Genomic DNA, 27,649 nt, shown 5'->3' with positions numbered 1-27,649 from the left:
AAAGAAATGTTCTCAACAAAACCACAAGATGAAGTTGGTCAGTGAGGTTCAAAGACGGTCAAATCCATCACAGGGTCTCGCCTCTCAGCTGGGTGCCTTTCCATGTCAGGATCTTCGGGAGTAACTGTGGCTTTTACTTTCTTACAACTCCCATGCATTCACGTCCTCATCTGGTTCCCCACCGAGGGCCAGGAGTCACAATAGTGCACCATCCTGAAAAGCCACTGTCTCTGTTGACAGCACCGGTTGTGTGGGGGAACGTTTGATCCAGACATCTTCAGTCATCCATCCTGAGGACCCCAAACCCAGTTTATGCAATCCGGGAGCCTGGTTTCTCATCTGTCAAGGGGAATGTTACTTGCATAAGGGTCAGCACGATCAAAACACTGGAGGCTGACACCGTCCTGGAATAGCTTTGAACTCAGTTCACGGTCTGGATCGGTATTGTGGTAATCAATGCTAATCTTCAGGCCACAGCATGAACTATCTGTCCTTCCAAACGCCAATGTGTCTTTTCTGTACTCGCTCAGGGGCTTCCTCACAGGCTTCGCTTCTGCCCCTGCAGAGGGAGATTCCTTCAGAGTGACCCACAAAAAAACCATCACAGCGTCTTGGCAGCAAAACACTGAAGAAAGAAAGCAAATGCCAACTATACTCGCTACTCTCCAATGCCTGCAGCAAACGGCTATGAGGCCAGTTACGAGTTTGGACCCAGGTCTTCCAGATGCTAGGGGAGCACTTGCCAACTGAGCGCCATCCTCAAGCCCAGAATCAGTTAACAGAAGCTTCTTCGCATCCCCAAGTTTCTGTTCTAGACCTTCACGATTAATTCTGCCAGTTACTTTTGTGTCTTCCGTTTATATCTTTTTAGAAGTTAACTTGTTTTTCTTTTAAATCATGTGTCTGTGAGTACAGTTGTCCTTGGAGGCCAGAAGACGACTTGGACTGCCTGGAGCTGGTGTTACAGCCAGTTGTGACCTGCTGGATGATCATGTGAACCTAAGTATGGAGACACAAAGTCAAAGCTGGGTGTCTTTGCCTACTTCCCCGCCCGCATGCACGCACTTGGGAGGACTTCACACAAAACCTCAAACTTCCTACGAGCTGGGATTATGAGTAGCGACATGGCTGTCGGGGCTTTACACAGGTTCTCGGGATTCTTCCATGCTGAGCCCTATCCAGCCTCGTTTACATACACCTCCCCTTCAGACAGAGTTTTGCTATGCTTAACTCTGCCACTCACTATAATCCTCTTGCTTTTGCTTCCTGAAGGCTGGGACTACAGGTGTTCCCCATCGTGCCTGCGCCATCGTGCCTGACCGCTTTAGAACATCTTGCGGTGAGTGGTTCATGTAACTGGTTTTATGAAATCCTGAAATACTGTTTTTGGCAACAAGAGGTCTCTTTCTGCACCCATGACTGCACTTGCAGCCTGCTTGTGGATATCCCAAACTTGTTTCTTCCCAAATATTTTCTCAAGCTTGTGTATGTTGGCATGTGCCTGGGATCCCAGCGTTTGGGAGGCTGGCATAGTAGGAGCATGACTTTGAGGTCACTCTGCGCTACCCCCATGTTTCCCGAGAAGATGAGCTCTGGGGTTGCTCTTCCTGGAATCTAACACCTAATCACAGCAGAGTCCCAAACCACTCGATGTCCAGGTTCAAACTGGAAACGCCATTGCAGTCGCATTAGTCTGGTCAAACGCGTCATGGAGCAAGGAGCTACAGGTTTTCTGGTCTTGTGATTTATGTCACCAGGCTGTAAGGCTGTGCTCCTCTCTCCTCAAAGGACGGAGCGCGCCAACTGTGCGAGGCAAACCATTGAGAGCAGACACCCGCCGCTCACTATACCGTGGCCGTGTCCAGCAGGTCACCCAGGTCCCTGGGGAACAGCTGCTGAGAACAGAGGGCGTGATACTAACTTAAAACGTCTTCCAAAGTGACTTGAGACTCACAGCATATGTCAACATACGTCCCTCTCCCAGCGTTTAAAGCCCCATTCGAAAGGTGGCGGTGTATTTGATACCACTGCCCTTTACAGAGGAATGGAGTTATGGAAGTAGACGGAGTATATAATCCCTCTCAGCAAAGGAGGGAGGGATTTCACAACAGAGCCACACAAGTCAGGCTCCAGAGGCCATGCAGTCAGAGCAGAGCAGAAATGCATTTCAACTTTTATTTGAAAACAACTTAAATTTTAGACAAATGATTTTAGTATATAAATTTGATTTTGTTTTATACAGAATATAAAGATTTCCCTCATTAATCTCTCATGTGAAGGGGATTACAGGCCAGAAGGAAGACACATTCTGCACACAAAGTACACCTCGTATGTGTGGCACTGGAGACAAATGGTGTCGTGCTCCTGCACATAAATTAGGACCAAGTGGTGACATCACACATCAGGGGTGGGGAGAAATATCCTAGTCAATCAGATTCAAGAAGCACACGACACAGAAACTGCAAATTCGAGCAAGTCGGCAGCTTTAGTCAGAACACTGCAGGTCTACAGGGCTGAGGCTACAGTGCACACGGAGGGACACGGTGGGAAGGGCTACTTAGAAAGGCTGGAGAAGTGAGGGAGTTTCCACTAAAGCAAATGAACGTCTTGCCAAACAGACAGAATGAAAGGGAGCGTGAGTGTTAGTACATCCAGGGCGTGCGCGTTTGTTACAGCAGTGTCTGCAGCATGCTAAGTTAGTTACAACGTCTTCATTGGTACGGACGAATCATTCATGGTCTTGGGGTTTGCCTCTTCTTGCCAAACTCAGGCATGTCTTATTTTAGATGGAGTATAGCTTTTATCTATGATTTCATCCTGTAAAAACATGTGAAGACAACGTTCATTCTGGGCCAGAGGATGACCAGCGACCCTGGAAATGAAAAAAAAAAAAAAAAAGCAAAACTTCAGTCCCTTGTTTCTTAAAGATGGTGGTGGGAGGGGTCAAAATAAACTCACTTTAAAGCTAGAACATACGTGCAATTTACTAAATGCAAGCATTACTCTGAACTACCCATAAGCTGTGCTATCAGATAATGGCCTTTGGCTCATAAAGGTGGGCACTTTCCACCAAGTCTGATGACCCAAGTATGGTCCTCAGACCTCATGTGGTAAACGGAAAGAAATGAGTCTGCAAATTATCTTCTATCCTTCACAAAGGCATCGAGGTTGGCGCGTGCACACAGGCGCACGCATGCACATACAAGCACACACACGGGGTAAATGTGATAATAAAGAAATAAAAATAACTTTTAAAACTTCGTAGTATTTCTGGAATGCATAATGAGTTAGCTTAATTAGTTGGTACGTGCCTAAGAAACTTACATTTTATTGTTACATGTGAAATAGTTCGTGTATTATTATAAACCTACAGGATCCAAACCAGGAGTGTCAGCCCATGCCTGTAATCCCAGAACAGAAGCTGAGCAAGGTGAATGAGTATGAGGCCAGCATAGGCAAGGAGAGAGAGAGAAAACCAAACACAGCAGGGCATGGGTTTCACCCGAAACCCAGGAAGCTCAGTAAGGAGCAGCGCAGTGCTTAGGTGCTCTGCTCACCCCTTCCCCATCTACGTCTCCTCCGTGACTGACGTGCAATCAGCCATGTGCGTCACACCTAGCCTCGCTTCCTCACAGAGCATGCTCACAGGCGGGTCTGCTGGACACCTGCCATCTCAAGTGCCCTGGAAGACCAAGGCCAGCCTGGGCTACACAGTGAGTCCAGCCTTCAACAAAAACAAAAGCACAAATGAAGGTTCTGTGCTAAGTAGATAAAGTTACAGGCTTTTGTTCCTCTCACAGATACCAAATTATTTGTTAAAATTAATGTGTAGCTCACACAACCATCTTCTCTAAGATCTGACTAATCAGGCAGACCTCAAGACTGGAACACAGTCACAAGCCTGGGTCCAGGGGCCTGATGCAATCTCAGCTACTCAAAGGCTAAGACTGGGGACTGCTGTGGCCCAGCTCAGGGATAACAGTGGGCAGTGCCTGAGCGGAGAGAGTCTCTCTCTCCCCACCCGCTTGTGGGTGTGACCTTGTAACACTTCTCAGTTTCCTCAGCCTGGGCCACATTTCTTAGAGGAGGAAAGAGAGAAAGAAAAAGAGGGCAGGAGGGGGGATAGTACTGGTTTGAGCTTATCAGTCAACAGCTACTAAAAGACAATCGTAAATTCTGCAGATTTTTTTTCAAAAGAACATTTTGCCATGAAAAAAATTTAACATACACTTTTACATAAATACTGCTACCTACAATCAAACAAAATGATTGCAAATATAATGTTCATTTTATTATCCACATGAGAATATACCTTAAATCAGAATCACAAGCAAAGCTATTTCTGAATGATGTAATTTTAAATGTAATTTGCATAAATTATCCAAGAACAGCAAATATAAAACTTAGGTCAACACGAAATCCCTCACTTCCACCACTCAAAGCATTTATCATGGAGTTCAGCACGAGGCACTTTCAGCTCAGTTAAATAGTGTACAAGAAAGACTGGAAATGGACTTAGTCTAACATTTAAATGACAGGTAGTCAGGAGGTAAGAGCACTGGCCGCTCTCCTAGAGGACCTGGGTTCAGTTCGCAGCATTCGTGGACACAGACAGGCAGAGCATCCCCACACAAAAAATAAAACACTGAATAAATGAAAGGCGGCCAGCCGTCATCTGGTGCCTCACAGCACCGCCCCCCAGGGGTAAAAGTACTCACTTGTTTATGAACTGTTCCAGCCCTTGCTTCCTTTCCTCGATGAAATTATCGTCAAATATTCCATCGTCTCCTCTAAAAGGAAGCTGCCGCAAAAATGCTTTCCCCGGGAGTGGGGGAACGACAACCTAAAATGACAGGAACAAAGTGAGTCCTGGTGATGCCAACCCAGTGGGTGAGGTAGCGGTGTCACGCCCATCCACCAGAGCACAGCTGCCCTGGCCCCACACGGAAGGAGAGAACCAAGGCTCATACGCTGTCCTTTGACCTCCAAATGTACAGTGTGGCACTCATGTGGCTGCACACACACGTTTACATGGAAGGGCATTCGTGTTACACACACACACACACACACACACACAGAATAAATAAAACATGGAAGTCAAGTGTCAAGTGTGGTGTATGGAGACCAAGGTAGCAAGAGTGAGACCCAGGCTCAATTCTCTGCACTGTAAACCAAGGGAACACACCAGCCACTGGAAATGGCAGGGTTCTGAGGCAAGATGAGCAGCTGTGGCTGTGGACAAGTCCACACGAAGAACGGCATACAAGACACCATCCTGCCATGCGGCACTGAGACAAGGGTCCCGGCCCCTCAACACGTCTGACCAAACTCAAGCTGCAGCTGAAGAACAAAATGTCCTTTCCACAGACGGTGGGTGGAGCTGGTGTCAGAATCCTGTCACCCGGGGAGCTGCAGGTCTGACTTGTGTGTGAGGGAGCCCATCATCAGTACCCTGGCCACTCTTCTAATGAGCCATCAATTTCCCCAACTTCCTTTTCTTTCTCCAAAAACCATCATTTCTTCTTTCCCACTTACAGAATACCCCAGTCCTCCCACCCACTGTAATGCGGGCTCAGCTTCCCCGTCTGGGAATTTTCTAAAACAAACATTTGGTTCCTTTAGGCAGCACCTAGCGATACAATTCAGTCCCTTTGTCTGTCCTAGGCTCTCACCCCCGAGCTGAGCGGCCTCCTTCACAGGCAGGAGCTGGGATTTCATCCAAGGCCTTGTGCACGGTAGGCAAGCAAGGAAACTGATGCAGATCAAGGATTCAAGGCCAACCTCAGCTACCACAACCAGTTTGAGGCTAGCATGGGCTACAGGGGACCCTGTCTTAAAAGTCACTACCAAAACACTCCTGCTGTTGCCATGGTGCTAGGGGCTGTGACTTGAAGCAGCGCCCCAGCCCAGGAGCGCAGGTCCTCCTCACGTAGCCCTTGGACTTCCCTGCCCTGGCTCTGCAGGGACAGCACTGTAGACATGTGCTCTGCAGCAGGCTGTTCCTTTACAAATCTACCCTAAAATAGTAACTCAGTGGAGTTAAAAAGAAAAGGACCAGTTCGACGGCACACAGATAAGTGGGGGAGCAGCATCAAGGAAATAAACAAGAAACCAGATGCACAAACAAGATAAACTTTGCAATCCCTTCCTAGTTTCGCTCTCCAATAATTAAGACAAAAGGATTTATTCCAGAAGTCTGTCTTAGAACCAACATAGCTCTTTCCCATATATTGGCAATTTGTCAAACTAAATGTTAAACCCGCAGAGACTTTACAGTAGGGAAAGGCCCTGGTCCCACAGTCCTCACAGCACCTGGCAGGGAGGAAGAACATCACACAAAAGCATCTATTAAGGAAAAAAAGGGCTGGGTATGGAGCCGACACACACCTTTAATTCCAGCACTCAGGAGACAGAGTCGGTCAGGTCTCTGTAGTGAGGCCAGCCTGGTCTACATACTGAGTTCCAGGACAGCCAGGGCTACACAGAGAAACCCTGCCTTGAAAAAGAATCAAACAAGGTGGAGAAATGCTCGACAGGTACAAGCACCGAGCACTGGCTGCTCTCACGGAGGACCCAGGTCTAACTCCCAGAAGGCACATGGCAGCTCTACTCTATGGCTGGACGCCTAAGATGCTCTGAGGGACTTAGATGCCTTCCCTAGCATACAAATAAAATTTAAATTCAAAACAAAACCACCCACCTCAAGCAAAAACAATAGAACCAGTGAACTAAATAATCATCCAAGACAAAATACCATGTAGCCCAGGCTACCCTTGAGCTTGTTATATAGCTGAGGATAACCTTGAATTTATGACCCCCCCTCCACCTGGGATCATAAACTCTGACCACCATGTAGATGCTTTGTTTTCTGTAGATATCTATTCTTCCTTACAATGTTCAAAACAGTCCCTAGAATGGACCTTTTGGTACCTACACAAAAGTCACGAATGGCTTACCTAGCAAAGAGCCTCTTAAACATCAAATAAACTAAGAAAGCGTTGCTACGCCTGCTGACTTACTCGTGTGTATATGTGCGTAAGTACGTGCACACTCCTAATGGCGCACACGTAGCCAATTCACAGACGTCATTCGTCCTTCCCTGGTGAGCTCAGCCTTCATCTACTGAGCGTCCCAGTGCGTCACATCCAGCAGTTCTTAAGTAGTAAGAGAAGAGTTAACTAGAATTCCTTTACCTCGTTTGAGACGAGGTCTCGTAGGCAGCACAGATGGCCTCAAATTCACTGTGTAGCTAAGGATGACCTTTGCTTCTGGTCCTCCTATGCTGGGACGCCCTGCAGGTACCATCAAGCCAGGTAGGTGCAGTGCGGGGAAGCGAAAGCTTGGGGCTCTGCATCAGGCAAGCTCTCCACTGACGGTGTACATTCAGTCAATCAGAATTCTCCTTATCAATCTGCAGCCAGGATAGCAGGGCACACCCACAATTTCAACATGTAGCAGCAGGAAGAAAGGACCTCAGGGCTACACAGCTTGAGGTCAGCCTAGACTTCATGAGACCCTGTCTAGAACAGACAGACACTCCTTGTATTTGTTTCTTTGTGGGTAAGAAGAGGATGTCTGCTGAGTGTAATACCGAAATAAAGAATCAAACCACGATGACAAACAGACCGAATGACACTTAGTTTCTAGCTTAGGCCTTCACTAAAGAACAAATATATAACAGAATGACCCATGTGTGCTGCTCTTCCCAGTGATGGGAGTAAATTTCCAAAGAGGCTGGACACCTAAGATGCTTACAGTCCATGAGCACACAGTAAAATGGCTCACAAAGACTGCAAAGCAGGTATATGAACCTTGAGTCACTGCTTTACATTTTAGACAACATGATGTAATAAAAAGGCAACCCAATCAAACAGGCAAACCATCTCCGAAGAGCACACACAGCCAATGAGAAGACGGAAAGGTCAGCAGTAATGTTAGTCACCAAAGAGAACCAAATCAGTGACACCACTCCCTGCACGACCAACAAGGCCAAGGGTGATGATGAACACAGCACAGGAGAGCAGCGGAATGCTCACACTGCTAGCAGGGATGGGAAAGAAATTCCTGGGCTGCAAACACTGGGACATTGGCGCAGGAGATGAAAGGTCAACCTGGGCTGTAAGGAGAGTTGGATGCTAGTCTGGGCTACACAAACTTTAATTTCAAAGAGAGCACGAGGCAGTTATTGGCTGGCAATATGGATCAGGGGTGAAGGTACTTCTGCCAAGGCCGACTGATTGTCTCCAGGGTGAAAAGAGAACTCACTCCTGAGAGCTGTCCTGTCACCTCTGTGGCACTGCAGGTCCGCATGTGCAGGATGCATACACACTCAAAGGTATTAACAAAATTTTAAGTTATATGATTCGGCAACACAATCCCAGGTGTTTACTCAAGAACAGTAACAACCTAAGCGTCTATAACGAAGGACAGTGACCAGTGAGACCTGGAGAGATGGCTTGCTGGCTAAGAGCACCAACTTCTTCCAGAGAACCCAGGTTCCATTTCCAGAATTCACATGGCAGCTCACATTGCCTCTAATTCCAGTTTCAGGACACCTGACACCTTCTGGTCTCTCTGCACACACAGAGCACAGACAGACAGGCAGGCAGGCAAACACCCATACAAATAAAATGATAAATAAAAATGGTATCTCATACAACAGGCTATTATTTTGCACTAAAAACCGACAATGGCTGGAGCAGTTAAGGGCACCGGCAGCTCTTACAAAGACCCAGGTTCTGTTCCCACCACACACACAGCAGCTCACACACCAGTTCAGAGGAGCAGATGCCCTACTCTGGCCTCCTCAAGTACCTGCTATGCACACTACACGAGTGTGATACGTGCTACAACAGGATAAAACCCTGAGAACGTGCAAACTGAGAGAAGCGGCATATAGGCCATGGGGTGTTCTGTACTGAGAGAAGCGGCGTACAGGCCATGGGGTGTTCTGTACCTTCCATTTATGCAGTCAGGGCCGCAAAGCACACAAATGATTGATGGGGTAGTGAGGAAGCAACTGGTCATTATAACCCAGAGACACAGGACTCCTTTTTACTTTCTCTCCCTTCCCCTTTCTTCTTTCTTTTCTCTGGAGATGGTCTCTACGTGTTGCTCTAGCTGGTCTGGAACTGTAAACCTACAGGCCATGAACTTGAACATGAAGTAACCCTGCCTGTTGCCTGAGTGCTAGGATTACTTGTGGGAATGTTCCAGCAGGCCGGCAAGTTTCCTTTAAAAGGGTAATGGATGATAATGAGTTCCTAAACTACGGTTATGGCTGTGTAATTCTGAACATCTTAGGTGAATTATGTATCACCAACTGTGTAGCTCACAAGTTAATAAAGCAGATGCTGGAGAAAAAGTCAGCAACATTTACTAAACATTCCAGGAGCTAGAGAGGTGACTCAGTGGTGCTCTTCCAGGACCGGGTTTAATTCCTAGCACCCACATGGCAGCTCACAACTGTCTGTAATTCCAGTTCTAAGAGGATCCAACACCCTCATACATAATACATACTTGCAGGCAAAACACCAATGCCCATAAGATAAAAATAAATCATTTTAAACATTCCAGTGTAGCATATAAGCTATGTTCGGAAAAATAATGCAAATATTCTTTCAAAATACTTCTTCATAGTCATTAAAATTCCTTGATTTTCCTAAATTGTTCAATTTGTTTTATTTTTAACACAAACACACACACACACACACAAACACACACACACACACACACACACACACACGTTTGCTTGCCTGTTGAGACAGGGTTTCTCTTCCTAACCCTAGCTGCCCTGGAACTGACTAGCCTGAACTCAGAGACCCTCCTGCCTCTGTCTCCTGTGATTAAAGGCGTGGCCACCAGGCCTGGCTTTATTTTGTTTATTTCCCACTGTTTTATACAGTTAGATCTTCTAGCTACAATTACCAGCAGCCCCACATATTGTATTCGTCAATACTGTCCAGATTTTCAAAGTCTTTAACTGAATTCACCTATCCGTTGATGGGTGTTATGCTGTGGTTCTGTAAAGACGGGTATGGTTTGGTACATGTTAAATGTGTACTCTGCCACTGAGATACATTCTGGTCCCCACTCTTGTTATCTGTGCCATAAACTAGTCTCCTATAAAAACATGGGTTAGTTTTTAAACTCCTCACACTCTGCTTGTCTGTGTGCACAGCCCAAAAGCAATGTGCTATATAAGATTTCTCAGGCATTCTATGGCCCAGCCCCTCCAGGTTTAACTGCTACGTCCTTCAAGTACGTGCTTGGTATCCAGGAGAACAGATCCATGCTCAATATACCATCAAGCACGTTCTGACTCTGGGGCTCGGGTCTGCCAAGGGCATACAGACCTCCGTTGAGAATCCTGTCACAGCTTCATAGATTTATAGTTGCGCTGGCAGATGTGCTCCTTCTGAGACAAGGTTCCTTCCTTCTCTCCACCACTGCAGCTTCTCTAACAGAATGCGAGAGCCTTAAACAGGATCTTCATGCAGCCAGAGCTGCTCCTGTGTCTCCTAGAGTAACAGACTCATGCTCGCTGACTAAGTCGACCATGAGATGTGAAGAACGCAGCCAGACGTGCCCGCCTACCTTTGCTGTCTGCTTCCTCTCCCACTTTCAGGGCTCTTCCCCACATGGTTCAGGAAGGCCAGCTTTACCTGAAGTACGGTTCTGAGGGCAGCATGGCTTACGCATGATGCTTGTCTTCGTCTGGCCATCTTTCCCTGGATAGTTATTTCCCTTTCATTTCTGTTTTACTGAACTTTGAAAAATAACACAATCTTCCATCTACATCAGTCAACTTCTTCCTACTAAATTCTAGTTACAAAATGACCTCACAGTTTCCTTCTAAGAAAAGACCACTCTTGGCAAGGTATATAGAGTAGTGTCTCTCAAAGCACAGCAGCCGTGCAGTAGAGTGGATGACGGTCATCACGTCAACTCTAGGCTGGGGATGTGGCTCAGTCTGTGTGGCTCCCTCACATGCACGATCCCCAACATCACATGGACCTGATGTGATAACATATGACTGTTCTCTCTCTCTCTCTCTCTCTCTCTCTCTCTCTCTCTCTCTCTCTCTCTCTCTCTCACACACACACACACACACACACACACACGCCCCCGAACAAGATCTAAGGGCTAAAAGTGTAGCATGAGAACCCGAGTTCAGATTCCAAGCACCCACATTAAACCAGGAAGTGGCAGTGCGGAGAGCTCCAAACCCTGGGGTGGATGAAGTGGCCCGAGGTCTTGCTGGCCAGCCAGTGCAGCTAGCCAGCACACTTCAGATTCAGTGAGAGACCCTGTCCCAAAAGTGAAGTAGTGAGTGACAGAGGTAGACATTCGAAGGTGTCTTCAGTCCTGGTCATCACAGGAGCACACGCTACGGCCATCAGTCTCCTCCACCCGCCCACAGCTTATCTAACAATGAGATCACCAGTTTATGAAACTTCTACATACGTGCGGGAGAATATAAAATGCAGATTATGAGTTAAACAAAACTGGACACACATATATATACCTTGAGGATGAGGAAGCAACAACAGCTGGAAGGAAGGCCTGTCAAGTGCTGTTCAAATGTCCCCTGCACTACTGAGCAGAAAAGGACAAGAGCTCTGAACTGTGAGGACGACTGTCCTCTACTCGGGTGCAACTTGAGATGGACCGGTTCACACAAGCCCTGTACTGGCTCTCGCCCATTTTAAGACACATTCTGGAGATCTTCAGTTAGAATGGCATGTTTTTCCTTTAAGGTTACACGGTAAGTCAGAAAAATATAGTCTTACCTTGCTCTCTCTCTCTAGTTCACTTCGAAGCCACTCAAAGTCACTGTATCTTCTTCTAACAGTAGATTCCTTCAGCTTGAAGATAGGAAGATTGGTCTGAAATCAAAACAGGCACTAAGTTAAAGCACACTGAGATATCCGGGAAGGCAGAAAGATGCCTCCATACTGGTAAGGTGACAAAAGCGGTTACTGTACAAACACCACAAAGCCACTAAGCACATTACCCAGGCCTTGACTACCCTCACTCTGTAGTCCAGGCTGGCCTTGAGCTTGCTCTCATCCTGCCCTGGCCAGTGATAACTCTTTTTTTTCTTTTTTCTTTTTTGCAATGCTAGGGTTGGAGCAGTGGCTCCTAACACTAACCTGAGACTCATTTCCAGTCCAAATATACAACTTTTTCTTTTGTTTTCTCCTTTGAAATTCATTTCTCTTGCATGTGCACGTGTGAGAGGGGGTGTGGCTGTGCACGTGGAGGCCTGAGTACAACACTGAGTTAGTTTTTTCCCCTCTACCACGTTTTGAAGTATGGTGTCTTGTTTTAGCTGCTAAGCTGTGTATTCCTCTCTGTCTGTCCTGCCAGTTCCGGGTGCGTCCTGCAGCTCCCCTTCTCATCCTGCAGTAGGAAAGCTGGGACTGTGAGGCCTGCCACCAAGTCATCCAGCTTTTCAGCATGGGTTCTAAGAGTCCTAATTCACACTTGCACGGCAAGCACCTTAATTTGCAGAGCATCTCCCTAAACCCTAAATGTTATCCTAATTGGTTTTTTAACCAATGTCCAAAAGGTCAGGGCGTGTTATTTATTACTAGGAGAAAATTAGAAGTCATGCAAAACAAAAGCCACCTTCCTAACATAAAAAGGTAACTGAGGGGCTGGAGAGATGGCTCAGCAGCTAAAAGGAAGTCCTTCTGCAGGACCCAAGTTCAGTTTTCGGCACCCATGCTGGATGGCTCACGACCACTTGCAATGTGTTTTAAGAGATGCAATACCTTCTGGTCTCTGTGGCCACTATACTCCTGGACACATGCCCACATTCACACACATCTTTAAAAGATGCAGATCTTCACGGGAAGAAGGCACACAGAGAGAGAGACCGTGGTGCGGAGTATGCAGAGGTCAGTCACAATGCACACCACTTCTGGACTGCAGGCTACTCTGCTTGCTGCTATTTCTGCCAACTCTGGGGGAGTGGGTGGGTGTGGAGGAGGCTGACAAGGCCTCTCTATGTAGCCCTGGCTATCCTGGAATCTATGCAAACCAGGTTAACCCTGAACTCACAGATATCCTTCTGCCTCTGCTTCCTAAGAGCACTAAGATTAAAGATGCGCACCACCACCCCTGACCCAGGTAACGGTAACAAGAGGGTCATGACGGCCAGAGCAGGGAAAGGGGCACCTTCTGTCAAGCATAAACCCAATCCCTGACACTCACGGGGTAGAAGGCGAGAACCAAGTGCTGCTAGCTCTCCTGACATCCACATGGGTACTGTGGCATGTGCATGTGTTCATACACAAATAAATAAATGCTAGGAAACATACAAACCAGAATTGGCTGGGGGGTGGGGAGGGGGTACAGCTTAGTAGTAAAGTGCTTAACTGGAAAGCCAAGGCCCTGGATTCAATCCCTAGCAGAGAAGAAAGGAAATGACTTATGATTTTAAGACATTAGCTGAAGAACATATTTTAATATGCATGTAGGAATTATAGTCCTTGTACTCTGGAGGCAAAGCGGGGTAGCCAGTGCTAAGCCAGCATGGGCTCCGCAGAGACACCCTGTCACAGTTTACTGTCGAGCTTAGAAATGACGTCATGCAGCAAACGCCAGGCTCTATGAGAATCCACTGAATACTACCGACTCTCTCAGGTGAATTTTATTCTTTTTTTTAATGATTTATTATATTTATATAAGTACACTGTAGCTGTCTTCAGACACACCAGAAGAGGGCATCAGATTTCATTACAGATGGTTGTGAGCCACCATGTGGTTGCTGGGATTTGAACTCAGGACCTCTGGAAGAGCAGCCAGTGCTCTTAACCACTGAGCCATCTCTCCAGCTTGAATGTTATTCTGCACTTGGGGAGCTGAGAAGGGAAAACTGAAAGGCACACGGAGGAGAGCGCTTCCTGCTGTGGGTCAGGCAGTGCTCAGCAGCCGCTGCTGTGAACGTTCTACTCACTTTAACCTCAATGCTGCCAGTGAAAACAAGAATGCCTTCTATTCAGGACCTTGAGTTCAATTTGTAGTGGTGTCAATTTTTTCCAAAGTGTATTAACTTCTATGTTGTAGAGCTTAAAGCCTGGAGCCTTCTACAGATGCTACTGGGCATAGCAGTGTATAGGTTTCAAGCATGAAACCAGATCTCACAAGAGGTTTAAAAGCACTTGAGTTTTCTTTCCCAGGTAACCACAACATTTGTTCATTGTATTAATGACTAGGAGCAAAATTGCACCTAACAAGACTCTTATTATACTAAAAGTCAAACTTGCATTTAAGAGATGCTGGCTTGCTATACAGAGAAGCATTCTCATTCCTCAGAAGGAAAAAAACCCAGGTCCCCTGGGGAGCAGGGTGATAATTCCCAGAAAGAAAGCACTGGATTATTTCTCTCTAATTTCACCCATTGGCTTTTTAACGGGGCTCACCCTTCCGCATTAAAATATTAAGTCTTTGTAAGTGTCTAAAGATAGAAAGGTCTTTACGGCTCCGAGTATTTTCTGCAGGTGAGATTTTACATTCTGAATTCCCTCCTCTCGAATTACTTTACAAAAGGGATTAGCTGCTCTCTTTATTCAGTATGCTAAGATCAAGCCTGTGAAAAGAGGTCCCCAAGAATTTTCATACTTCTGGGTACGGAAGTCTGTAAAGTTAATCTCTCCAACAACATATCCAGCGAACAGGTACAATGCTGAGGGGAGAGCCAGCTCGGCTCGTTTTACCTCCCATTTTCCCTTTTGAACTTTTGACACAATCGTGATTATATCCGAATCTCTCTAATTGAGTGGGGAGTGAGGGAGTCTCTGGCCTTCTGTATTAGCTAGTAGTTTATGTTTGAAAGGGCCTGTCAGGTTTCTCAGCTATCATCTCTCTGCTTGTACAAGTGCCACACTGGAGTTCTGACAAGGTCTAGCAGGAGACTTGGGGCTAGGGTGTGTGGACGGGAGAGCCCTTGCCCAGTAAGGGCACTAGCATTGTAAGAACAAACACACACTTGGATATTATTTCCCATTACATTTAGAATACCGAGCTTGACGGGCGGGTGTCTGTCAACGTTTTTCCTAATTAATTTCAGGGACAGCTAGCAAAGCCAGCATTAGGTATGAGAATCAGAATGTCACCCTCAGCTATATAAGTCTAAGGCCAGCCTGTTATCGACGTCTCAAGAATAAAGTCTTCCTGAGGCTTAGCATTTACGAGCACTGGCTACTCTTCCAGAGGACCCAGATTTGGTCCCCAGCACCCACATGGTGGCTCACAGCTGCCTGTAAGTCCAGCTCTAGAGGACCCAAAGTCCTCTTCTAAGCTCTGGGACACTAACCCACACATCGTACACACGGAACACTCACACACATAAGGTAAGTCTAAAAGACGTTGTCTTGTCATTAAAGATCGCTTCAGCTTACCTGAAGAGCGAAGGAGACCCGCCCTGCTTTGGCTGAACTACTCTGCCACTACGTGGTTGCGAGCTCTTGTCTGGCCACTTCTGATCTAATGCTTGTAAAAAGGGCCTGAGGCTGGATATTCACCCACTGTCTAACTCTGGCAGACCGTATTCACCAAGCATCTATACGACGACAGTGCTAAATATGGAATCATCATTTAAGACAATGAATAAAATGCAGTAAATCCCTCATGAAGCTCATGAAACACCAAGGAAAATAGAAATGATATAAAAATCTGAATTTGTGTGGTTCAAACACCATGAACAGGACTTGGAGTTTAGTTTATCATCAATGGGGCCTTGACTAATATACGCAAAGCCCTGGGACTGGCCTCAGTACCCTCCCCACAACGCATTTATATCCCTCCCCTACATTAAACCAGCCATACACCCCCCCCCCAAAAATGAAACAAATAAACAACAAAAGCAAGAAACTAACTGAGCAATTTGACCAGGACAATGACAACTGTGACAGGGTCTCACTTTACACAGCCCAGGCTGGCCATGTGTTCTCCCCTCAGAGCTCTCGGGGCTGGCATTCTTTGTGCGTGCGTGCGTGCCCTGGCACTGCAGTCACAGGCAGTTAGCTGTGAGCTGCACGATGTGGTGCTGAGAACCAACGGCAGTCCTGTGGGAGAGCACAGGGCGACTCCACAGTCTCTGGATGATACGGTGTCTCCAGGAAAGCTGAAGGACCTGGTGTGCATGCTGGGGGGGGGGGGGGATACTTAGGAAGAAAGATGAAGACGCCCCATCGGGAGCAGGGCAGGCGGAGAGCTACTCAGTCAACACTGCGAGGCAGGGTGACTAGATACAACGTCTAATACTTCAAAGAACTATGCGAAATCATTTTGAATGTTTTTATCAGGAAAAAATGTTTCAGATCTATTTAGACTTTATTCCAAAGTGTATCCAAACATCACATTTAGCTGATATATCATTATGTAAAAATTTTTTGTTGTTCTGAGACAGATGTTCCCTACATAGTCCTGGCTAGCCTCTAACCAGTCTGTAACCCTGGGATGGCCCTGAATTCTCCTATTCCTGCAGCAGCCCCCTGAGAGCTAAGCTAACAGGTGCACATGAACTGACAAGATGGCTCATCGGGTAGGGGCAGCTGCCAGCCCATCCTCATGACCTCATGTTGATTCCTGGGACCCACATGATGGATGGAGAAGTGATTCCCACAGGCTGTGTCTGGTCTGCACACCTGCACCGTCACACGTGAGCACACCATGCATGCACACATGCACGCGCACAGAGCAATACACATGTAGTTTACTGAGAAAGGTCTTTCACTGAGGCCTGGAGATTTCTGACTGGCAAGACGGGAGGCAGAAACCCTCCAGGATCTGCTTGTGCTTGGATCCAGTCAGTGCTGGGGTCACAGAACTGTGTCACCAAGGCCAGCTCTTTCTCACACCGGTGCTGGGATCTGATCCCAGGTTCTCACGCTCTACAGCAAGCACTGGGCCCTCTGAGCCACCTCCTCAGTTCCAATGCAGAGATGTTTGTAGGAAGAGAGGATGTGGCTCAGGGGGAGCCGGGTCTGGAGGACAAGGGGAGGTCGCCTGTGGGTCTGTTTTACTTGCTGACCTGTGCACTGTAAAACATTGCAGATGGGAACAGGCAGCAAAGAGAAACAGAGTTACAGTATAACTCAATACTCTGGATGTTGTTTCCCTCTATTTTCTCCAAGTTAGCAACATACTTTGTAAGTCTTTTGTAATAACTTAAAAGGCAGTAATTCCCACGTTGTAAGAGAAAGACCACTGGAGTTCGTGTGTTGAGAGTGGCTTACTAAAGGGAGTGAGCCTGTAACGAAGCGGGTAACTATAGCTGTGCCTTCACTCTCCCTTCAAGCCGCCCCAGGTCTGGTTTCTCACAGTGGGAACTGAGTTAGGCTAAACATGAGCGTCTGCTGCTGCGGTAAGCTCCCAGCAGCCCCTTATCCCCACGTGATCAAACAGAAACACATTCTGATGCTTGGTCTAAAGAAACCAAACTCCAGAATTGTCACGACAAACGTGTATTAAATATGTAAGAGCTTGGGGCCTGAGCAATGGCTTGGTGGTTAAGAGCCCAGGCCGTGCTCCAAGAGCCACATTAGAGTCTTAGTGCCAACATGAAAGACCACAACAGTCTATACTCGTTCCAGGGGACACAACACTGTATTCTGGCCTCCAGAGGCACCACACGCAAGGTCATACATATAGACTTAACACCCATAGCCATAAAAGTAAAAATAATTGTTTGACTCTTATTTTGGATGGACAGCGAGGGCACAGGCCCTTAATCTCAGCACTCAAGAGGCAGAGGCAGGCGGATCCCTGTGAGTTCAAGTCCAGCCTGGTCTACAGAGTTCCAGTACTACACAGAGAAATCCTGTCTTGAAAAACAAAACAAAACAAAACAAAAAACCAGCCACCAAAAAGCCTTTAAATCTAATGTATAACCACGTACGTCCATGTCCATGTGTGCACAACTGCACAGGTGCCTGCAGAGGTCAGAGGATGATGGATCCCCTGTGTCCTGGCTGGTTCTGTGTCAACTCGACACAAGCTGGAGCTATCACAGAGGAAGGAGCCTCAGTTGTGGAAATGCCTTCATGAGTCCCAGCTGTAAGGCATTTTCTCACCTAGTGATCAAGGGGGAGGACCCAGCCCATTGTGGGTGGTGCTGTCCCTGGGCTCGTGGTCCTGGGTTCTATAAGAGAGCAAGCTGAGCAAGCCAGGGGAAGCAAGCCAGTAAGTAACATCCCTCCATGGCCTCTGCATCAGCTCCTGCTTCCTGCCCTGCGTGAGTTCCAGTCCTGACTCCCTTTGGTGATGAACAGCCGTGTGGAAGTGTGAGCCGAAGAAGCAACAGCCCTCCCCCAACTTTGCTTCCTGGTCATGATGGTTGTACGGGAATAGGAATCCTGACCGAGGCACCCTGAATCTGAGTGGAGCCATTGCTAAGCTGCCCTATGAGTGCTGGGATACAAATGCAGAGGTCCTCTGCAAGAGCAGTCTATGCTCCTAACTGCCGAGCTTTCACTCCAGCCCTCCTTACATTTAAAACAACAACAACAACAACAAAAGGTTCAGGGGCAGCCATCTGAGCTATAATCAATAATCGACGGTGGCTTTGTCCCGTCATGACCAGTCCACCGTCATTCGTTTCGGCAGGGAGACCAATGCTTTCTGAGGACCCACTTGACCTGCTCGAAGGGTGCTTGGTTCATACCATGACAGGACAGTCTTTATGTGGCCAGATCTAGCCAATGTAGTTAACCTTCAGTTTCCTCCCCAGTCCTCTATCTGATCCCCCAACCGCTGCCTCTTTTTCTCCCTCCCAGAGCTGGGGCCTGAGTCCAGGCTATATGTATCTAGGTGAGCACTAGATTACCTGCCTGGTCACCCAGTCTTTTCTTCCCCTTTCACGTATCATTTCCCCTTCCTCTAATCCTGTCCTTTACATAGTTTAAGAGTTACAAAACTGTAAGAGGACAATAGGAATCTGCTTCTTGGGAATTCATGTATTGGGTGAATTTGCCTAAAATGTACCTTTTACCTGTGCTCTGGACTGAGCACAGGCCGCAAGCTAAGCCTGGGTTTACTCATTATTTACACCACAAAATCCGTGTGCCTGATTTCTGGTTTTACCACTAAGACAGAGACCAGTTTTTACTTCAGAAAGGGGACACTGCCTGCCAAATACCGTGTGAGTCGACAGACTGTATTATCCGGTCACAATCTGTGGATTCTGCACACACAGGAAGTTCTAGTCAAGTTGGCAGAAAGGAAAGGATATCTACCTCTGGCCAAAAGGAATTCGGCCTGAGGGGTGCAATTCTAATGTATCATTCTTGCCGAGTCATTTGCAATTGACAAGTGAATTCTTCTAAGCTCATGAGAAAGACGAGGTTAGGAAAACGATGAAACACAACGAAAGCAAAGCCGGCACAAGGGTGCACTCCCGGGACCCCAGTGCACGGGAGGGAGCAGTGTATAGATAAAGGGTTCAGGGTACTCTTCAGATACACAGCAAGTATGAGATCATCATGGGCTACCTATGAACTGTCTCAAAAACCAAAAGACAACTAGAACAAAACTCAGAAGCATGGGGCTGCCTTACTGCTGGTGGTGTACTTTTAAACACCAGAAGCAATGTGAGGAAAGATCTCTGTAGCCTGCACGCTTAATTTGCTACTTAGAGAAAAATAAAACTCAGCCTTTCTTTTTCTCCTCCTGGAACTGAACTATGAATCATCTGGGTAAGACCATCAGGATTCCCTTCAAGCCTAGGCACAGTAAGCTGCCCATCATTAGCCTTAACCTAGCAAAGTCAGCAGCTCACATGCACCCTGTATGTAACCTGATTATCGCTGATACCAGGGAGAAAGCCGAGCTTTAAAATGCAATCAACTGAATATAGCTTAACAAAAGATAGAAGAAAAATGTTTACCAGGTGTTTCTAGTGTTTCCTCAGACAGTGTCACGTGTGCATTTGAAAAGACTGGCAACAACATCAAAAGTACACTCAACAGAGCACATCTATTCAGCCAGTCCTAGGCGGTGTAAGCGATGCCCGCTCCAGGCCCCGCTCAACAGTTGGTCTCTCCGGGTATCTGCTCTAGAGATAAAGGCTAAGCTGCCGTGCTCGGCGACCACCTCTCCCTGCAGTACTTTTGATGCCTAGGGCACCCAACCCCAACAGCATGACTAAGCAGAGATGTGGCCTATAACCCAGATGAACTCCTGACTATGGCTGCAGAGAAGTCACTTAAATGAAGAATAGGCTTTCAGTCTGAAGAACCTTTGAAATGGAGATTGTGACTAGGCCAAGGTATTTAGTTTCGTCGTCTTTAAAAACTAAGGACATGGCCCTTCAATGATACAATCCCTCATTATTGTAAGGAAGTATGCTTTATGGTACAACTTCCAAAAAGGACAACGAAGAGTTATTTTAAACTAGTTTAATGTATAAACCAACTAACTCCATATCCTTCCCATTTTGTTCACAGCCTTCATTTATGAATTGCCAAGAACATGAAAGGGGGGCTGGGGATTTAGCTCAGTGGTAGAGCGCTTACCTAGGAAGCACAAGGCCCTGGGTTCGGTCCCCAGCTCCGAAAAAAAGAACCAAAAAAAAAAAAAAAAAAAAAAAAAAAAAAAAGAACATGAAAGGTTTTCCATGAACAACCTTTAACAGAAATGTATAATAATTGTAAAGGAAATTCATGTACAAGTTTACAATCATAATTCTACATTCTTATGGTAGAAGAATTAGGCCTATAAATGAATATCTTACTAATCTAACATTTTCTTTGCACATTTTTAAGTGCAAAAGTTTAAAATTTGTATTTATTGCCTATCTTCCCAACTTGCCTAACCCTAAGAATCCTACCCAGACATGAACACCATCTAGAATGGCATCCAAATGGTCTAGGGCAGTGTAGTAGTTACTGTTCTGCTGCTGTGATAAACACAATGACCAACGACATAAGGACTAGGGTTTACTTGGGCTGAGGCTTAAGGCGGTGAGACACCCTAGCAGGAAGGATCTGCATCAACAGCAGGAACCTGGGCCTTCACGTCCTTTCTGCTCCTTTTTTAAAAAAAAAGTTTATTTTATGTATGTGAGTACACTCTAGCTGTCATCAGACACACCAGAAGAGGGCATCGGATCTCATTACAGATGGTCCTGATCCTCCATGTGCTTGCTGGGAATTGAACTCAGGACCTCTGGGAGAGCAGCCAGTGGTCTTAACCGCTGAGCCATCTCTCCAGCCCCCTTTCCTGTTTTTGAGACAGGGTCACCAGGCTCACAGAGATCTGCCTCTGGCTCTCTGGAATTGAAGCTGTGCACAGAGAATGCTCACATCCTGAACCACAAGCACAAAGCAGGAAGAACAAACTGGAAGAGGCCTGAGCTTTGATCTCCATCTCACTCCAAATGACATTCCTCCTCCATTAAGTCTGCACCCCTCCATCCCCCCAAAAGGGACACCACGGGTGACAAAGTGCTCTCAAAGTACCACAGGCAGAATCTAGCCGTCAGCATCTTAAAGAAGCCGAGTTGCGAACTCTAGCTAAGACTCAGTAACGGGAACCCAGACGTACATCGATTTAGATGTCTCTCGGATTAGCACGAACAGCATGCTGCCGCGGAGAAATGAGGCCTGGGAACGAGACGCTAAACCACTGTGACTCTTAAGTCTCAGGGAACCAATAAAGACTTCACAGCCAACATAATCTGAAAAGGGGAAGCCAGAGGCATTACCTTGTCTCAATCAGAAGCAATGAAACTGTATGGGCTGACCAGGTACCTCGGGTAAGGGCACTTGCTGCCAAAACTGACCATGGGAGTTTGGTCCTCAGAAGCCACATGGTGGGAGACAACGGATTCAGTCAGTAAGTTGTCCTGATCTCTAGAACATCAGTGTCCCAGCTCAGGTGCACACCCACACGAATAAATACATTTTTTTTTTTTTGAAAAATGAAAAGAAAAAAGGAGGGAAGTCCAATAAAGACTCAGAAATAGGGGTTGAGGATTTAGCTCAGTGGTAGAGCACTTACCTAGCAAGCTCAAGGCCCTGGGTTCGGTCCCCAGCTCCGAGAAAAAAAAAAAAAAGACTCAGAAATAATACGGCCAAGTAATTTTGACAAAGAGCAAACGAAAATATATGAAAGGAAAATCAGTCTCTTTTTAATAAACTGTGCCATAAAAATTGGATTTGTTTATATAAAAGAATAAAACTTGCCTGGCAAGATGACTCAGTGGGTGACAGACAGCACCTGCCACTCAAGCCTGAGGAGCAGAGTTCAAGTTCTGGAGCCCTGATGTGACAGTGCACAAGGAGAGCAGACGCACAGTCCCTTTGACCTCAGCCTGGGAACCAGGGCATGCGCACATCCTACAGACAGAGTCGTCTGCTCCCACTCACATGCTGGGGCACACACACCACACCACGCACACACCCGACAGGAACAATATGAGTTAGGATCTTCTGTCTTCAACTACAGAGCATCAGAGAAACGCATAAGGGAAAAGTAGGCCGGGCAGACTTCAGGAGGCCTGGGGGTCATCTTCAGTATCAGGAAAGAGGAAGGCTGTAGCCTCGCCATTGCTGGAGTGAGCTCGGTAAAGCCTCTTCCCCAAAATAACACTCCAAGTAGAGGAATGAGCTGAAGGCAGCACAAACTGGGAAGCACTGAGTGCCGGTGCAAAGTGTGCTGCTGAACTACAGGGGAGGAGAACGAAGGACGGCATTCTGGACGACTGTTACCACCATACCAGGTCCCACTTGAATCCAGCAATGACAGAGAAAGTAATAAAGCTGTATTTGCAGGTATACTGCTTAAAAAGTGTTCTTGAGAACTGAAAATTGGGGAGGGCCAAGCAGGAACCAAGACTGCAAGGAACCAAGAGACCTGATGAACAGAGGGGAAAGAGAAAGCGCCATGGCAGCCCTGATAAGCTGCTATCTTCTCCGAGTGGCCGGAGAAAGCCGAGTTAGGAACATTGGTTATCCACAGAACTGCAGCTGCATGTGGCATCTGCCACAGATAAAGGACAGAAACAAACAGGAGAATCGGGCCATGTAAAAGCTAGGGCAAAGTCATAAACTGCCTGAAGTTTGAATCCATTCCCAACTTCCACAGCGCCCTCTTCCAAAGGCAGAAGCTTTTCTAGATTTTTATGGATTTATGTATAACCTTTGGCCATGGCCAGTCACTAGTGTAAGATCCAGGGGTGACCCCCCAGGAGGCCAGGCTTAAAACCTCCTCAAGATTCTGTGCAGAGAAACTGTTCACACTACAAACTTACAGGCAAATCCCTAAAATAAGCAATGAATGGGAACAATGGACATGATGTGTCTCTGTCAAATTGTCCTCTAAGTTTTATGTTTTATTTTTTGCCCATAGATCGAGAGTGTTCTTAACTTTAATCAGAGGCTGTTTTTGTGGTGGGCAGTATATACTGCAGACTCATAAATGGTCAAAGTACTAAGAATAAATGACTCGCGGTGCTGCAGGCCTCTAATCCCAGCACTTGGGAGGCAGACACACGTAGATCTGAGTTCAAGGCCAGCCTGATCTACACAGTGAGTTCCAAGACAGCCGAGTAGGGCTTTCACAGAAACCCTGTCACAAAAGAAACAAACACCCAAACAAGGTTCTCAAGAGATTACTTTAAGAGAATGGGGTGTGAAGTCAATCCACACCTGGAGCTTGGCACAGAAGTACCAATGACCAGACAGAGTGACAAGTGACTAAAACATAAAACAGACTTGAGGTCAATGAAAGTCAGGGAGTCACGCTCTAGTACACCCTTTGTTCCTTCATTAAGAGCTGTCCTGTCCATCTCAGAGGCTACCATCACTTGTGATCAAATAAGCACACACTAAACAAGATAAAATAAATGTGAGAGACTAGCCAAATGCTTATCTGGTAGTAGGAATCCAACACCCCAATTTAAATGATTGCTAGGGGCTGGAGAGATAGCTCAGAGGCTAAGAGCACGGACTGCTGTTATAGAGGGGCTGGGTTCAATTCCTAGCATCTACAGGGCAACTCACAACCATCCATAACTCTAGCCCCACTGGATCCGACTCCCACTTCTGGCCTCTGCAGGCACTGTATCCACACAGTGAACAGATACACATTAGGACAAACACTCACACGTGAAATAAAACCAGAACACCCTCTGCCAAATTTAAATGATTGTTGGGCACTGAAAAAGGAAAATTCTAGAGCAGATAAGACCAAAGAACAGACTCCTAAGTGATTCACCGAAGAGCTAACTGTACTCATAACTGAGGCCCGAGCACCTAAAGCTTTCCTTCTTCCCCCTCTCCTCAGCCAAGGTCTCTCCATAGGCTGCTACTTTAGAGCAGCATGCTAACCCAAAAATGGACATCAACCATTGACTCTCCGGTTTGCAGGGACTGCAAGTGTATACCACTGACATGGTATGCGCATTAGAAAACTCTTAAGGTGGGCACGGTAGCACACACCTTTAATCTCAGCACTTGAGAAGCAGAGGCAGACAAAAAAAAGAAAATCCCATCTTGAAAAACAAAAAACCTCTCTGTGTGTACATATGATATGTAATTTGGTTCTCTTTCTGGCTTTAACTGAGTGGGTCTGGAGAAGGAACGGGTGTCAATATTGCAGCACCAGGGAGCAGTGCCTTCATACACTCACCTTCACAAGGTGAGTTTTTATGAAAACACTGTCCTGTGTATCCTAAAGCTCAGGAAAATTGTGCAGCTACGTACTTACTAGCTAAAAAACTTAAGTATATCTTGTACTTTGATACTTAGAACCACAGGTGCAAAGTGACTTCTCTTCTAACGCATGCAAAATACATGGCCCTACTGACTCTAGAACCTTGCTGAGTTCTGGTGGTTCAGAAGCCTGACGATAAAGTTTGAAATTATGTCACAGTTTGTGTTTGTGTGGGATAGGGGATTTGTGGAGGGGTGACCAGGAAGTGGGATCAGTTAAGATGTAAACGAATGGAATAATTAAAAAAAGTTTATGAAGTCTGGGGAAACGATTCAGAGGGTCACACAAATACAAGAAACTGAGTCTGGATACCCCAAAAAGTTACAGTGTTGTATGTGCCTGTAGTCCCAGCACCCAAAGGTTGAGACAGGAGGATGTCGGGGACTTGCTGACCAGCCAGTCTAACAAAGTTGAGCTTCAGGACCCTGTCTCAAAAACTAAGTAAGGACAGGGCTGGAGAGATGGCTCAGTGGTTAAGAACACTGCTCTTCCAGAGGTCTTGAGTTCAAATCTCAGCAACCACATTGTGGCTCACAACCATCTGTAATAAGACCTGATGCCCTCTTCTGGTGCGTCTGAAGACAGCCACAGTGTGTTTATATATGTATTTAATAAATAAATTTTAAAAGATAGGGTCAAAGCTGTCATCGCTTGTGCTAATAGGCCACACAGAGGCACATGCACTTAGGTACACATACATGCATACAATCCCAACCCCAGTACACAAATGCTTTAACACATAATTTTCTCATTTTTCCTTTCTTTCCTATTTGTATTTGAGATGGGGTGTCTGACTGTTGCTTGGACTAAGAAACGCGGACCAGTAGCCTTCAGAATGGCCAGGATTACAGCATGTGCTGCCATGCCTAGCTCACTTTGCCAGAGTGACCTGTCTTTGGGAAATCTTCATGTTTTCTCTTTATAGCCATTCACTTACTATCAAGATGGACATTTAGCCTCTTCTTTTCTTTGTGGTATGTGTGCATTCCAAGTGTATATGCTCGTACAAGCTGTTCCTGTTGTGTGGCCAAGCCTGAGCCAGGGCTGACATTAGGATGTGTTCTTCAATCACTTAAATTTTAAAAATTGTATTTTATGTGTATGAGTGTTTTATATGTGTGTATTTCTGTACACCACTGTGTGCCTGGTGCCTGGGGAAACCAGAAGAGTGCATCAGATCCACAGGAACCGGAACTATAGACAGTTGTGAGCCAGCACGTGGGTGCTGAGACTCAACCCAGGGCCCGTGGAAGAGCAGACAGTGCTCTCAACCACTGAGCCGCCTCTCCAGCCCCCTCAGTCAGTTTTCTACCTTCTTATTTAAAACAGGGTTTTCTCACTGAATCCAGAGCTTACCATTTCAGTCAGTGCCCAGTGAGCCATGAGGTATCGCCAGTCTTGGCCTTTCAGTGTAGGGTAAAGATACTGGCCACCACACCCAGCTTTTTGGTAGGTGGTGGATTAGAGCTTAAACCCTTATGTCTGTGTAGCAAGTGACAGTATCAAACGCCAAACATGTCAGTCATTTGGCTAACAGTCATTTAAGTGACAGAGACACCACACCAAGGTAATATTCAGACTGGCAAGAAAATTGCTGTTATAAACCAGTAAAACCAGTAGTTTCAGGGTAGTTTGCTGTACAGTACTAAAAAACATCTAGAGGGAATAGAAGCATTCAACGTCCTTAGTCATCAGGAGAATGCAAATTTAATGTACTCTCTCTGAGGGGAAGGGAGATGGCTCAGTTGCAAAGGCACTGTCCCCACACTTGACAACCTCACTGCAATCCCCAGGACCCAAGTGTAGAAGAGAACAGACTCTAGAAAGCAGACTCTGAAACCCACAGGTAAACCATGGATGTGTGCATCAATACCTCACATACCAAAAACAAAACAAAACCACAAACAAACTTTCTCACCCCATTTAAAAATAAAAGTCAATTGGTAGAGTTATAAATATGGGTGTTAGTTAGAACACGGGCAGCCAGGAGTGTGAAGACACATCAATTGCATGATCCCGCTATACCACTCCTTAGGTCTAAGGATTCTGTGTCAGTGAAAGGAGGCCGTTGTACATCCTTGTTCACGGCTGCACTATGACTAACTGCCAGTGTGCAGAACCAGCCGTGGTGTCCATTAGCAGACGGATAAAGAAAATGTGGTACTTACGAAAGGCTCTGTATTCAGTTGTAAAGATGAACTGTGACAGTGCAGGAAAGTAAACTGAGGTGAAGTTATGTGAGGCCGGGTTCTCCCACATGTACAAGTGAAATGTGTGTGCATGTGGGGAGACGTGAGTGGAAGGGACTGTGGGCAGGAGGAACAGGACCAAGGGAGAGGTCACAAGAGGGTAAGAGAGAGTGTGGTGAGGCAGACTGGAGGGTTCTTTCAGGGAAGCACAATGGAAAGGGCTCAGGGAGAGGAAAGGGAGCTGAAGGATAGCAGAGACCTTCAGTCAGACACCTGCAAGGAGTCCTGGGGAATCAAGTAGTCCACCATCAGTATTAGACGACCCAGGCAGGTCTATAAACCAAGATGCAGGCAGCCAAGTACAGAGACACAGGTGCTCCCTCTACTGCCCACCTTCTGCACCCGCACTCCTGGCCAGACAGGCTCTGACCCACACCATGCACACTCACCCACACCATGCACACAGTGTGCGTATGCGTCCAGGTGCATGTGGAGGCCAGAGGTCAACCTTGTGTGCTGTTCCTCAGGACCCATCCTCCTTGGGGATAGGAGTCTCTCACCAGGACGGACCTAGGCCTCTCAGACTGGGCCGAGCTGGCTGGCTCCAGGCTCTAGGCCTCTTCCGTCTTCCCCCCCACTGCTGTATACCACTGCCTTAATAACCAGCTTTTTACATGGCTGCCAGAGGCCCACTCAGGTCACTATTCCGGAATAAAAGTGTGCGCCAATACGCC

General features: G+C 46.6%; 1 protein-coding gene across 3 annotated transcripts in view; it reads right to left on the bottom strand.

Moving 5' to 3' along the window:
* Positions 1-2,161: 2,161 nt before the first annotated feature.
* Positions 2,162-27,649, bottom strand: part of Snx3 (sorting nexin 3) — a 33,527-nt gene continuing 8,039 nt past the window's right edge. Inside the window, exons 2-4 of one of the 3 annotated variants that reach the window (XM_039099063.2) lie at positions 11,793-11,888; positions 4,719-4,843; positions 2,162-2,817 (exon numbers count right to left, since the gene is read on the bottom strand). In XM_039099063.2, the coding sequence (XP_038954991.1) occupies positions 2,805-2,817; positions 4,719-4,843; positions 11,793-11,888 (234 nt within the window). In that variant the 3' untranslated portion in view covers positions 2,162-2,804. Of the gene's footprint in view, positions 2,873-4,718; positions 4,844-11,792; positions 11,889-27,649 lie in introns of all 3 variants that reach the window. The other 2 variants (NM_001044283.1, XM_039099064.2) reach the window with 2 other exon arrangements.

Source organism: Rattus norvegicus, chromosome 20, assembly GCF_036323735.1.
Source record: "Rattus norvegicus strain BN/NHsdMcwi chromosome 20, GRCr8, whole genome shotgun sequence".
NCBI lineage: Eukaryota > Metazoa > Chordata > Mammalia > Rodentia > Muridae > Rattus > Rattus norvegicus.
Note: the sequence above shows the minus strand (reverse complement) of the source record. Positions and strands in the feature narration are given on the sequence as shown.